A 13955-nucleotide genomic window follows, 5' to 3' on the forward strand; every position below is an offset into this window, starting at 1 on the left:
TCGTCAGTGGAGCGAACGTGTCACAGGGATGAGGAGCCTTCCAGGTCTAGCTGTCCCAGACTCTCCCTGACTTTTATCCTTTTCAGGAACTGGGCTTGGCCGGAGAAGATCAAAGACCACTCTGTTGAGTTCACCTCAATGGCATGTCTGGCCAGCACCCATCCTCCTGCCCCCTAATCATCATGGGGAACACCCTACCCAGGGCAGGACCAGGCCTGGGGATTCGGGCCCAGGGCAGGCCTGGATCCTGAGCCCCCCGCCCACCCAGGTTCGCAGGCGCACTCTGCAGCCACTCCCACTGTTTCTCCTGCTGCTTCCTGTCCTCGGATTCCCAGGTCCTGGACTCTGAGCCCAAGCACTGGATTATGCCCTTCCTGTCACAGGGAAAAGAAAACAACAGCAACAACAACACACCTCATTTACTGAGGACTCAGTCTGGGCCAGACCGTGTTGGCAGGTGATCAGCTGCAAGCCTTATGTCATATTCAATTCTCATAATAACTTTCTGAGGGTGGAGGGCAATAGTAATAGTTGCCAACGTTTATTGAGCAGCTACTATAAGTAGCTGCTTTACACCCTGTCTTCTCGTTTAGTCTTCACAGAGCACCATGGGGAGGCTATCATGATTTATTCTTGTTTTGTTGGGGCGTCGCATTCTTGTGAAACTTGGCCGAGGTCACACAGCATGTGGGTGCTGGGCTCATGTTAGGGCACAATGGTCTGACCGCAGGATATTTGCACCTGACACCGGTAGGGGAGAGGTGGCTTATCTCAGGGCGGTAGACTCAGGATTTCTCTCCAAACCCCTGTCCCCTTTACTCCTCTCATCCCTGGGGACCGGGGACATTTAGCGATTACCCTCAGCGTCACGTCTCTTCCTGCTATCCCTCCCGGCCCTTCCTGAGCTTAGCCCCTGGTTCTACACTCATTTTCTCCCGGTTCCTGGCTTCTCTCCTTCTGCCACTTGGCTTCCTGCGCAGCATCTCGGTTGGTTGTGGTTCAGATTTCCGGTTCCGAGCTCCCTCCAGTTCCGAGCATGCTCCTGAGCCCTGAGCCCACTTCTAAGACCCCATGGGCGGTGGTCCCCGCCCCCCCCGGGGTGATGCCAGGCCCAGGCCTTAACGGGAGGGGTTCAGGAGACTGTAAACTTAGGAATGTGGGAGCTTCCTGGATGTCTCACTGCTGCCTGCAATTATGGGTCTTAGTGGCTCCTCTGCTTGGGCGAAAGCATTGCCCCCAGGGCTGACTTTTAACTCCTCTCCTGGCCTGTTATTTCTCTGCTCAGGTCTGCAAGTTTGAAGCTGTCAGGGAACAATCAGCCCCTTTGCTGGAGGAGGGCTGGGCCGCCCACCCTACGTCAGTGTCCTCAGGAGGCAGTCTGGTTTGGGGAGGGGACGGCATTGCTCTGAATGACACACACAGTAGGAAGGACGGAGCTGCCCAGGGCTGGGGCCTCTCAAAGAAGGCATCCCAACAAGAGGCAGGAGGAAGAGGGTAGAGACGCCAGGATGGAGTCTGGCTGGTGGTCCACCCCAGCCCCCTTCATCCCTCCCATCTCCCCAGCCCAGCATCCTCTGTTCTGCGGGAGGCGGGGAGGATCTGATGTGCCCTGGGCCCTCTATGTGGCCTGGAGAGGAGGCGGATTGTTCTGGGCCGCTTCACTGTGCCATGCAGAGGGCTGGACACCAAACACATTACACATGCATTTAATAGACATATTCGGGGGGGGGGGCAGAGAAAGAGAGAGAGCCCTCACTCCCAGCAGGCAGCTGATAAGCAGCGTGAAACAGGTGGGCTCCAACCCGGCATTGAGCCCGCCTGGGAAACACCCACTCCCCATCTCTGCCTCTGGAAGGTGGGAGGAAGGAGGAGGCTCTGAAGGGGGAGTCTCCGCAAGATGCTGAATGTGGATCTTGAAAGAGGGCGGGCGTTGGCACAGAGGGTGCAGGGGCTCTCTGGGACTGTCAGGAGGCTGGGGGGGGGGGCTGGCTTGCTCTGGGGAGAGGGGTTTAGCCAGGACGCCAGGCTTCCTTCCCAGCAGCACAGGTGGGCGAGGGGAGCCGAAGGAGAGGGACCCAGGGATCCTGTCTGCGAGTGTAGACAGGTGAGGTCCGCAAGCAGGCGGGTCTCAGGGCTGAGGAAGGGGAGCCGAGTGGCTGCACCTAATGCTTGTAGCTCTTCCGGCTGGAGGACGTGGTGGAGACAAACTTGACACTGGAGCCACCGCCGCCAAGGCCCCGGCTGCTACTGGCGCTGAAGCCGGAGCCGCCCAGGCCCGCACCCAGGTTGTGGCCGGCGCTGGTGGCGAAGGAGTAGCCGCTGCCCCCGCCGAGGCCCAGACTTCCGCCTCCCATGGCGCTGCCACCGCCTGTAGCCACTGGAAACGGTGGAGGTGACCACGGCTGCCGGGAGGGAGGGGACCGGGTCAGAACCGAGGGCAGGAGAGGAGGCCGGGCGTCAGGGCCTGTGGCCTGAAGCCCCTGGGGGTGGGGTGGGGATGGGGTGGCCTCTCGGGCAGCCTCTGCCTCCTTCTAACCTCCAGGCCCAGGTAGCGAGCTCCGACCGCGCTCGGCCAGGTTGTCCGGGCGGCAGTGCCGCGCTCGCCGTCTGGTTCGGCCTCCTACCTCCTCTCTGCTACTTAATGCCTCGCTTTTCCTTCCAGAACTTAATGGAGACTTCTCGCCTCCAGGAAGGGATTCCTTCCCTTTGATCCCTTCGCACTCCCCTGCTCTGTGGGCCTGGCTCTGGTGTCTCTCTCCCTTCTTGAGGTGGGGGGGCATGCACACACCTCTGTGGGTGTCCTCAGCCTCCGCCCCCCTGAATCTCAAAGCGGGGCTGGAGGAATCTTGCTAGGCCAAGTGACAGACGACCCACGGGCTGGCCCACTCTGCTCCCGTTCTCTCCACGACCTGCTCTTAACTTTTATAACCAACCACCACCTTCAACCTCTAGCACCCTTACGTTGGGCTCTTCAGAAGGGAAACTGAAATAAAAACGGGCTGTTCTGGAATGAATTGTGTCCTCCAAAAAAGTATCGGAGTCAATGCCTGTGAATGCAACCTTATTTGGCAACGGGATCTTGCAGATGGAATCCAGTTAAGATGAAATCACGAGGGAGGGCCCTACCCAATGGGACTCGTGTCCTTATAAGAAGAGGAGAGGCATCCACGTGAAGAAAGACACATAGGGGAAGGGCGTGTGACACAGAGACGGAGATGGGAATGATGCAGGCGAGTAGCACCAGGAGTTGACAGGTACCACTAGGCGCTGGACCGGGTGAGGAAGGGGGCTCCCCTACAGGTTTCAGAGGGGGCACGGTCCCGCTGACACCTGTTTTGAATCGCTAGTCTGCAGAAGTGTGAGACAATACATTTCTCTTGTCTGGAGCCCCCGGGTCTGCGGTAACCGCGGTGCGGCCGACTTAGATCACAGACTTCCAGGTGCTTTCAAGAGCAGGGCAACCTCAGAGCTTACGGTAGCCTTCCTCACGACTGGCGGAGGGTCTCCGGGGCTGCCAGACAAGGACATCAGCGAAGGAGGACAGCTGGGTCATTCAGAAGGCTCTGCCTTCTAGAATCATCGGTCAGTACAGTCACTGGTGCTGTGAATCCCGCATCAGGAAAGCCACACGCACTCGTAGGATGCAAGCCGTGAAGCTCAGCCCTGTGGGCCCCACGAGGCCAGCAGTGGGCTCTGCGAGTGACTTCTGCTCTTAGCGGCGTGGGCTGTGGCCGCTTGCTCACCCCACTCCTGTTCCTGAGCAGCTGCACCCGCTACCTGCCTTATGGACTCTCACCGCCTTGGAAAGGTTGTTTGCTCTGCAGACCTAACCGGAGCAGCAGGGCTTCTCCCCACACCGTTCCGGGAAGGGGCTGCCTTCCTGGCTGTGGCCTTGGGCCCGGGATGGAGGCATCTTCCTAAGGCCGAGGGCATACTAGGGTTTTGTAAATCCTGTCTGCAGTGAATGCTCATGTCTGAATTAGACTTGCACCCCCAGCAAGAAAGGTGTGGGATCCCCCGGGAGGTGGGGGGGGCAGGACCCGTGCATCGTCTAAACCCTTGCAGAAGGGTCACAGCAAACCTCCTATCACCCTCTCTGTGGTGCTCTGTCACAGGCAAAGAGGTAAAAATTGGGACATTAAGATCTCTCTCCTAAAAAAAAAAAAAAATAAGACTCCTAATATGGCTCTCATCTTAATAAATTCAAGACCTCACACCTCAAAATGAACCTTCTCCGTGGGGTCCCGTCCAATGGCTCACGCATGCCCTCCAGCCTCCCGCACGACGCCGCGTCCCTTGCCCCCAACCACACACATGCCGACTGACACCGGAGGATGTCATACTCACAGATGTTAACTGGAGAAACGCCCTCTCCGCTCAGCCTGATTGGGAGCAGGGGGGAGAAGGAAGGTTAGTTACTATTATGTCCAGCAGCTTGTGAGCATTTGAAATAACGTTTTTGCAATTAAGTGCATTAAAAAAAAACCCTTTATTATTTTTATTGCAGAACTAAGTGGAGGTTGGAATTATTTAAATACTAGTAGTATTAAAAATAATAATCTAATGCAATGACACAAGGCGGAGTCGAGGTTCATAGGAGGAAGGCCTGTAATCTCAGAAACACATTTTTTGGTTCAAACTGGGTAGACACCTGGAGAAAATTAAAGCTAATCATACACTGGGGCTGGTTGGAGAGGTAGGGCTCGTTAAGGAACAAGATTTCTCTCCCAACAATGGACTGTTGTCGTGCACAGGGCAGTGCTGGGGTGATGAGAGGCGTGGAGCCCAGTCTGAGTCATAAACATAACAGTGACAATAATCAGCCTGTTATTGTAGCAACTGGAGTGATTTTGCTTTCCACGCTGAGGACAGAACTGGCCTTCATTCATACACACATACTCAGAACGGTAAAGAGGACTACCCACCTGCCACCTGCATCGTGCCACTTAATTCTCCCGATGACCCCATTAAGTAGGTATTGCTACCTCAGTTTGGTGGATGGGGAAATTGAAGCGCAGAGAGGTTAATTCACTTGCTCACGGTCACAAAGCTAGATTTGAAGCCAGACTCATTTGGTCCCAAAGCCCTAATCTTCAGCCACTGAACCAAAAGACAGCTAGCATTTTTTTTTTTTTTTTTTAACACTTGCTGTGTACGTTGTTCTAAGACCTTCATGTCTGGTCCCTTTTTTTTTTTTTTTAACCCTTTTAATAACACATGGGGATAGAAACCATGGTTAGCCTCATTTCACAGGTGGGGAATGGAAAGGTGAAGCAATCCGCCCTCGGTCACACAGCTGGTGATTGGCAGAGCGCAGAGTTCCCACTGAGCTTTGGGCATCAGATGATTGGGACTTTTTATTCCATCGCTGAAGAATTTGAGGACCAGGGAAGGGATACTGACTTTCCTGAGATTACACAGCTAGTTAGTGGCCGGCCTGTCCGCACAAATCCTGCGACAACCTATTCTCAGCCCAGAGCCTCTCACACCACATATCCAGACCTGCCACAGAACCTAATTGCTCCTTTGATAGAATTTGATTACTTAGGACCGGATCAGATCCTAGATTTCTATGGGGTGCGAAAAGCAGTTGTACTCCGAATACGGGCATTTGATGATGATTCACTGGCCTGGAAAGTAATGGCACTTCTTCCCCCACTTCCTGGCCCAGTTCTATCAGCATTTGGCTCCCTTTTCCAGGAGAGGAGGGGGCCGCAGCCACCTGCGTCCCTAGGAATGCTCCGGCAGCTGGAATGGAACTAGTGCCCCTGGCCTCACCTGCACTCCTCGCCCTCCAGCAGCTTGCGGTAGGTGGCGATCTCCACGTCCAGGGCCAGCTTGACGTTCATGAGCTCCTGGTACTCCCTCAGCAGCCGGGCCATGTCCTGCTTGGCCTTCTGCAGGGCCTCCTCCAGGTCCACTAGCTTGGCCCGGGCATCCTTGAGGGCCAGCTCTCCGCGCTGTTCGGCGTCAGCGATGGCCGTTTGCAGGCTGGAACACTACAAGACGGGGAGGAAGCCACGAGCCTTACTGACAGCCCCGGGGCGTGTGGCGCTTCTTGGGCAGGAGTCCTGGGAACATGGTAGAAGGACCCTGGAGACATGGGTGGGCAAGGAGCTCTCGGCCCTGCCATACGCTACCTGCTTCTTGATGCTGTCGATCTCGGCTCTGAGCCTCTGGATCACCCGGTTCATCTCGGAGATCTCTTGCTTGGTGTTGCGGAGGTCATCCCCGTGCCGGCCCGCTGTGACCTGCAGCTCTTCGTACTGACGGAATCAGAGCAGAGTCAGTCACCTCATCAAACGCCTGGACTGGGTACTCCCTGTGTGCGTAACCTGGCTCTCGAGGCCACCGGCAGGCCACCCACTCACTGATCATTCACGCACCCTCTCGCTCACTCACCAGGGTGTTTTTTTTTTTTAATTTTTATTTATTTATGATAGTCACACACTGAGAGAGAGAGAGAGGCAGAGACACAGGCAGAGGGAGAAGCAGGCTCCATGCAGGGAGCCCGATGTGGGATTCGATCCCGGGTCTCCAGAATTGCACCCTGGGCCAAAGGCAGGCACTAAACCACTGTGCCACCCAGGGATCCCTGGGGTGTTATTTCTTAGGCACGTGCTAGGCTCTGGGAGTATCATGGAGAGCATACTCAGACCCCTGCTTACACTTTATTGGGGGAAATAGATGGTAATTAAATCACCACATTATTGAATTTATAGTACCCACCGGAAAAGTTCTCCGTTCATTGGAAATGAACAGGTAGCGTAACAAAGGAATCTGACCTAGACATGGAAGTTGAGGAGAGGGGGTCAGGGAAGCACTTCCAGAGATGGAGTTGCTCCAGTTGCATGATAAAGGATGGGAAGGAGTGACCTAAGTGATAGGCTGGGGAGAGAACATTCCAGACAGGGGAGACAACCTGTGTGCAGACTCTGGGGCAAAAAGGAGCATGGTGAGCTTTAGGGGTGAGAAGGTGGCTTGGTCAGTGTCCTTTGGGGATCCCAATCACAGATCATACATCCAGAGCCATATGACCATGAATTTTGGTAGCCGTCCAGATGTCAGTGCTGGGGGAGCAGGGGAGAGGTGCAGGGAATAGGTGTTAGATGGAGCCATGCTGGAGGGGTCATAGTTCTGAAGACTTTGTATCAAAATCTCCCATCTGAGGGAACCTGGATATGGTGCATATCCAGGATGCAGTCATTTCGGAGCAACAAATGGCCCCTGTCACTTGCCCATACCTTTCCCAAGGGAGAGACACTACCCTGAGTGAAGATCTGTCTGGCTTTGGAAGTGCTGAGTGGCCCAGCTCCTCCATTTCTAGATACACATGGTTAAAGGGAGCAGTCGGCCCTACCAACAAAAGGAAATTGTTCACTACAAATTTCAACCACTATAAATTTCAACTTAGGGACATCTCACCTCCACTCGTCATCTGCCTCTGCCTCTGCTTCTGCCTCTGCATTGTGCACCCCTGGCACTTGAGACCCTCTTCCTTTCTACTACTTTGCAGTGGTAGGGACTAAGGCAGGGCACACAGCAGGGCAAAGGATGGAAGCCACACATAGGTGAGCAGCTGGCCCTGGAAAGGGTCTGCATTGGGCAGGGAGTTGGTCTCATGGATTGGACTGCTCAGTCTACTCCGCCCTCCAAAGCCGAACCTACTTCTGGCCATCTGTGACTTTGGACAGTCTCTCTCCATGGTCATCCCAAACCCCCCTCTTCCCGGTATAAACTCTGTTGCTTGGCAAAGTGCTCATGTCTTCCTTCCAGCCCCAAAAAACTGCTTGTGCAGCCTTAAATACCTCCCCCGTCCTTGGCAATCTATTGTCCGTGGATGCTTCCAAATGGAAGGAAGAGCCACCTCTTCTTGGAAGCTTTTTATTAACACGGTCTTTCTCCTTCCATGACCCCCCCCCATTTACTTCATAGTCTCTCAGACCAAAAATAAACGGTTTGCAATTTGTTTAGTTACAACTCTGTAACCCTATGTGTTGAATATATAAGCCATTTAGAAATCGCTCTATGACTATTTCTGGGTTGCATTGGAGTCTCACCCAGCCCCGACCAGATCCTAAGTGATATGGGGACAAGGGCTTTCCTGAGCACCTTACATTCCCTGAGCACGTTAGTGTGTATGGTTGGGTTTCCACACCCATTTCAAGTTGACTCTTCATGGTACCGGCCACTTCTGCCCCATTGAAAGAAACAGAAATGCTCAGGTATTTCCTGACACTCATGGGTAAATGATTATTTGGGGCTTCAGGTAACAGTCATCCTGGAATCTATCACAGAGATGCCCACACTCACCTTGGTCTGGTACCAGGACTCAGCCTCAGCCCGGCTGCGGTTGGCGATGTCCTCATACTGGGCCTTGACCTCAGCGATGATGCTGTCCAGGTCCAGGCTGCGGTTGTTGTCCATGGACAGCACCACAGAGGTGTCACTGACCTGGGTCTGCATCTGGGACAGCTCCTGCAGAGCCAGTAAACCCAGCGTCACCAAGGCATAAAAAGAAAGGTTCTTGAAATCACGCTATTGACTACCTGTCTAGGTCAGGAATCCCTTCTTTGGCATCCCTGGCAGGGGTTATTCCAGCCCTTCCCTGGGCACTTGCAGCCATTCAAGAACCCCCATGCCAATCCCTGAGAAGCTTCAGGGTCCCAGATCAATGTGATGGGGGTGTGACCCCCAGGATGGCTTCTCAAGACTCCCACTTGGGTGTTTTCCCTGAGTATGAAGGCTGGGTCACTGTTCTCTGGGCCAAATAATATTGAGTTGAATATGACATATGTTGCTTCACATGCCAGCATAAAATATTTCTTTAGGATAGAGAGAGTTTTAGGACCCTGCTTCCCTCTGTACAGTATGACTTCATCACTCCCACTTCTCTCCGTCAAAGACCCAGGTCTCTGCCTTCACAGTGGTAGCACCCAGAATGAGGCATCTTCAGAGGGCAGGAAGCACCCTGACCAATGAGTTGAGGGGCAACTTCTTTTTGAACTTTTCTGGGAGGGGAGAGGGAGAGATCTATCTTGATTCCTTGGGAATGCTACCCAGGGACCTGGGATTCGAGAATCGGCACTCCCTCCATGCTATGCTGTGGGGTGGGGGGAGCAGCCTCAGAGCTGGAGCTGGAGCTGGGTTTAGTGTGGCAAGATACCAAGCAGTTCTCCCAGGTGCCCATGACCACCCAAGTCCCAAATTGGAGCATCTGGGGCCTGATGGGTGGAGGCCCTACATAGATGACATTCTCTGCACCATCCTTTTCTTTCCAGGCCCCAGACCTAGGAGGAACAAAAACATCTGCAGGCTCTTACAGCCTCAAAGAGCATCCGCAAGAAGTTGATCTCATCGGTCAGAGAGTTGACTTTGGCCTCCAGTTCCACCTTGTTCATGTAGGCTGAGTCCACGTCCTAGAACAACAGCACAGGATGCTCCTCTGAGACCCCAGCCCCAAGCAATGAGCCCAGAAGAAGTTGGACCGACTCTTCCCTGGCCCTTCCAAGTTAGATTTCAGCAAACTCTGAGTCTGGGCTTTGGGGTGGGGGTGACTGATTGCGGAGAATGGGAGTGATTGAGTTCCCTGAGCTCACAGAGACCCTAGTAGAGTTAGCGGGGCCCTATACCGAGGGAGCATTTGGGCAGATTTGAGCTCTCCAGATACTCTCAAGGGTTATATGAGTCCCAAGGGTCATGTCTCCCCATACTCCAAAGATTCAGGGTCTTGGGAGTCCCAAGGGTCACGTCTCCCCTACTCCAAAGATTCAGTTTAGAATCTTCTCCTTTGAGAGACACTTCCACCCACCTTCTTCAGGGCCACAAACTCGTTCTCAGCAGCGGTGCGCTTGTTAATCTCGTCCTCGTACCTGTAAGCACAGAGGAGAGGGGGCGTGCGGTTGAGCAAGTGTCCAGGTGAACTCTTCCCGGGCTGAGGAGCGTTTCTGGTGTAGCAAGAGTTCAGAGACCTCAAATCCTTTCCGGCTCTTCTACTGACCTATGTGTGACTGGGGGTGATTCACTTAACCTTTATTTCTCCCTCTATAAAAGGGGAATCATTTCTTCTGCCAGAAGTTCTTTTTTTTTTTTTTTTCCTTCTTCTTCCTTTTGTAAGACTAGAAGGTGAGCATGGAACTACAAGAATAGAAATTTGTACTTATGAAACTCTACCTTCTTAGAGATGCACAATTGTGACCTTTAAAACACTTGGCTGCCTCAAGTGGCTTCTGGAACTATGGAGTGAATTTTGCTTGTTCAGGAAGGAGACCGTTCCTGGTAGATTTTGCTGTATTTTTACTGAAGCTCAGAGCAGCCACGTGAGCAGTGGGCTTTTTAGTAAACAGAAGTGGCTCTAACTCCGAAGCCATGGGTCGGCCATCCCTTGGGAGGACCATCCCCTTTTGTTGGATACCTCACCTACTGTAGCCTGGATGATGGCCAGCCAAATTTTGCCTCCCTCGGGAGGATTGCCTCGCTTAGACACTAGCGAGTCTCCTGGGCTTGCATCCCCTCCATAGTAGGCAGTGCTTTGGGGGTTAAAGAATACTTTGGCTGTGAAATGGTATTTTGCCTTTCAGAGTATCAGTGATGCAGACATCACTTTGCAGTCATGTGGACAAGGTCAGGGTAGGCTTCTTGGGAATAGTGATGCATGAGATGAGAGTCCCTTTGTCGCCCTACACCATGCTATCTTCAAATCACAGAATGACGGCTGCAAGTTCCAAGCTCCCTGCTGGCACTGGCGTTTGCCCCTTTGCACCTCGCTGGTCCTTATAGAGACCAGTCCCTGGGACTACTGTGCGTGACCGGAAGCCCATCTTCCCCTTACCTGACTTTGAAATCTTCCACGACATCCTGCATGTTCCTCAGCTCGGCGTCTAGCCTGCCCCTCTCCGTCGTGACGCTGTCCAGCTGCCGGCGGAGGTCGTTGATGTAGGTGTCGAAGAAGGGCTCCAGGTTCTGCCTCACTGTCTTGGAGCCCTTGCTCCTGAAGGAGCTCCCACTTGGTCTCCAAGACCTTGTTCTGCTGCTCCAGGAAGCGCACCTGGAGGGGGCGAGAAGGAAATCTTGAGAAACTGGGGAGGCAGAGCCAGACACTCCAACTAATAAGGGAGAGAAGAAAAATATGCTTTGTCACCTGATACCCAACTGTCGGCTACATAACTGACGGCTCCAAATTGGAATGAGAAAGCCCTTGGAGCTACCCCACAGGTCTCCGGGGCTTCCACCCATACACCCGGGGCTTCCAGAGAACTGATGGGGTGGGCTTGGAGGTCTCTATGGGGAGACTCTCCTCTTGGGTTGAGTGTCTCGACAACACCTGCTCTGGGTGAGGTTAGTTTGCTCAGCGGAAACTCCTCCTGCGGAGAACTCAACGCTTCCCTTGGTGTTGGCTGAACCAACCACATGGCTTCCAGGGAAATGAGGGAGATTTCAAGGGCCTCTGGGGCAGTCTGGCCCCACTTGTGAGGTACCTGTGGAGCTGATGCATTTTTCCACAGGGAGGCCGTTGTGATACTGCTCCCTGTCGGGGCGAGGGCCTCTCCAGGAGTTCCTGCCACCCCGACCCAAGGGGCGCGCATGCGGCCCCCGGCCTCACCTTGTCGATGAAGGAGGCGAACTTGTTGTTGAGGGTCTTGATCTGCTCGCGCTCCTCTTTCCGCACCCGCTGGATGGCGGGGTCGATTTGCAGGTTGAGGGGAGTCAGGAGGCTCTGGTTGACCGTGACCTCCTGGATGCCTCCGGGGGGGCACACGGGGAAGCCCCAGGCCCCGTAGCCTCCTCCGGCTGCCCCCCCATAGCCAAATCCACTGCCTGGCCCCAAACCCGCCGCTGGCCCTACCACCAAAGCCACTTCGGAAGCCGCCGCCACAGCCCCCAGTGGAGAGCCGCCGGGTGCCCCCCACGTTGTAGAGGCTGCGGCTCCCGAAGGCGGCCCCCGCGCTGCTCAGCCTGCCCGGCCCGGCGCTGCCACCCGTGGAGCGGGCCACGGAGAGTGAGCTGAAGCGGGAGCGGCCCACGGCCGGGGTGGAGGCCGAGGCCGTGCTGAAGCTCCTGCGGCCGCCGGGCTGGAAAGTGACGCTGGGCTGCCTGGACATGGTGGCTGGGCGAGGCGGCGAGAGCTCCCGACACGGGTGCGTGTGAAGGGGATGGAGAGCATGGGGCGCCCTGGCTTTTATGGGGCCCCGGGAGGGCGGGCGCTGCCCAGGCGGCCTCTGATGGCATCCCCCAGGCATCCGCCCCTCCGGGCCGTGTCAGGGCCGCTGGCTGCCTCCCTGCCCCCCTCTCCCCCCCCCCCCCCCCCCCCCGTGGAAACTCCTTTCCAGTCGCAACTTGATCAGCAGACGAATGAGAAGCACGCTAATTGCCTTCAGTCATGTCCTAATCATGCATCTAATGGGCTCTAAAAACACCGCCTGGTTTCTAAACCGCTTTCTTACGCCTGGGACCCACTCCCTCCTGTGCAAACATCGGTGTCAAAACAAGTGTCTGTGATGCCCTGTTTCCCAGGCCCTCCTGTTCCTCCTCCGCCGTGCTCCTTGCTCCTGAGCCTTTGCTCAGCAATTACCCGCCGTGTCCCCTGCTGCCCCCGCCCTCCCGCTGTCCTTCCAGGTCCTAAAAATCCTGCTCCGCACTCATCTTCCTTAGGAAACCACCCGGTTTTGATCGCCCCTTGGTTTTCCTCATATGCTTCCTTCTGTGTCGTGCAGGTCACACCTGATTTCCCTGCGGCAGGAGCATGTGCTCGTGCACACACACACACACACACACACACACACACACCTGCGCCCGTACATCCTGTCTGCTCCACTAGGGGACTCTCCGGACCAGACCCTCTGTCTGCTGTGGAGACAAGTTGTGAGTATGGGGAAGGTGGGTTTGAGTCCCGGCCCCGTCTCTTACTAGTCGTGAGCATGTATGACTGAAGGGTCAGCAGCATGTCCGTCCTGGGGCAGGGTCAGTGGGGATTTGAAAGGAGCACCACACATGTTCTTTTTCTCTATAATTTTAAAAAAAGTTTTTATGTATTTATTTGACAGAGATAGATGAGAGAGAGAGAGAGAACGAGCACCCAAATAGGGGGAGCAGCAGAAAGAGGGAGAGGGAGAAACAGGCTTCCCGTGGAGCGGGGAGCCCGACACGGGGCTCGATCCCAGGACCCCAGGATCATGACCTGAGCTGAGGGCAGATGCTAAACCGCCCGAGCCACCCGGGCGTCCCATCTTTTTCTTTAATAACAGGCTTGGCGTCCTGGTAGGAAGATAGCACTGAAGTACATTAATTTATAAAAAGGTGCTATACCATAAAGCACTACCTCCCAGCTTTGTCTGAGGCTGCTTTATTCCAGAAGCTTCCCAGGCTGGCCATCCCCATTCAAGGCCGGGGATCCCTGGTTTTCCGTCTTCATCAGAAGAGCTCCAGTAGTTGCACCGAGTGGAGGGCTCCCGAGACATTTGTCTTGCTTTCCTTGTTGGTCTTGTGGCCTGTGCCCTACGTCCCCTTCGGTGGAAACTGATAGGAAGCCTGCAAGCTCCTGGTCTCGCCTTTTTCTGCATCTCATCCCCCCAGACTCTACTGTGGGGGGAAGAGCCCTACAGAGAAACGGTCAGATTTTGTTTTGTCCTCCTGACTGCTTACTACCCGCAGTGGTTTCGAGAGCTAGCAGAGTGAGAGAGGAACCCAAATGCGTTCAGTTTCCGGAAACAGAGTCCCTGAATCGGCAATTAAGCAGACAGTGGTCCTTAGCTATGGAGAAGCAGAGCCCGATTCCGTGACCTTCCCACACGGGTGTCCTTTCAGAGACACACGTGTAAGGCTGGGGTAGCAGATGCTCACCTGCCTGGAATGACAGCTTGGCACTTGGAGTGGCGGCTCTCTGTTCACTGAGCTATTTCCTCCTTGGGGCTGAGGCAGGCAGGGGCGGTGGAGGGGTGGGGGGTGGGGGGAGCTTT

General features: G+C 54.8%; 1 protein-coding gene across 1 annotated transcript; it reads right to left on the reverse strand.

The window, feature by feature from the left end:
* Positions 1-1707: 1707 nt before the first annotated feature.
* On the reverse strand, positions 1708-12138 carry KRT75 (keratin 75). Its single transcript, XM_038576171.1, is given in 12 exon segments — positions 1708-2369; positions 2371-2402; positions 4348-4382; positions 5779-5999; positions 6141-6266; positions 8314-8478; positions 9324-9419; positions 9812-9872; positions 10832-10983; positions 10985-11047; positions 11603-11818; positions 11820-12138. Coding segments are annotated over 12 exon segments (1656 nt in total). The 5' UTR covers positions 12102-12138; the 3' UTR covers positions 1708-2162.
* Positions 12139-13955: the final 1817 nt, after the last annotated feature.

Source organism: Canis lupus, chromosome 27 (genome assembly GCF_011100685.1).
Source record: "Canis lupus familiaris isolate Mischka breed German Shepherd chromosome 27, alternate assembly UU_Cfam_GSD_1.0, whole genome shotgun sequence".
NCBI lineage: Eukaryota > Metazoa > Chordata > Mammalia > Carnivora > Canidae > Canis > Canis lupus.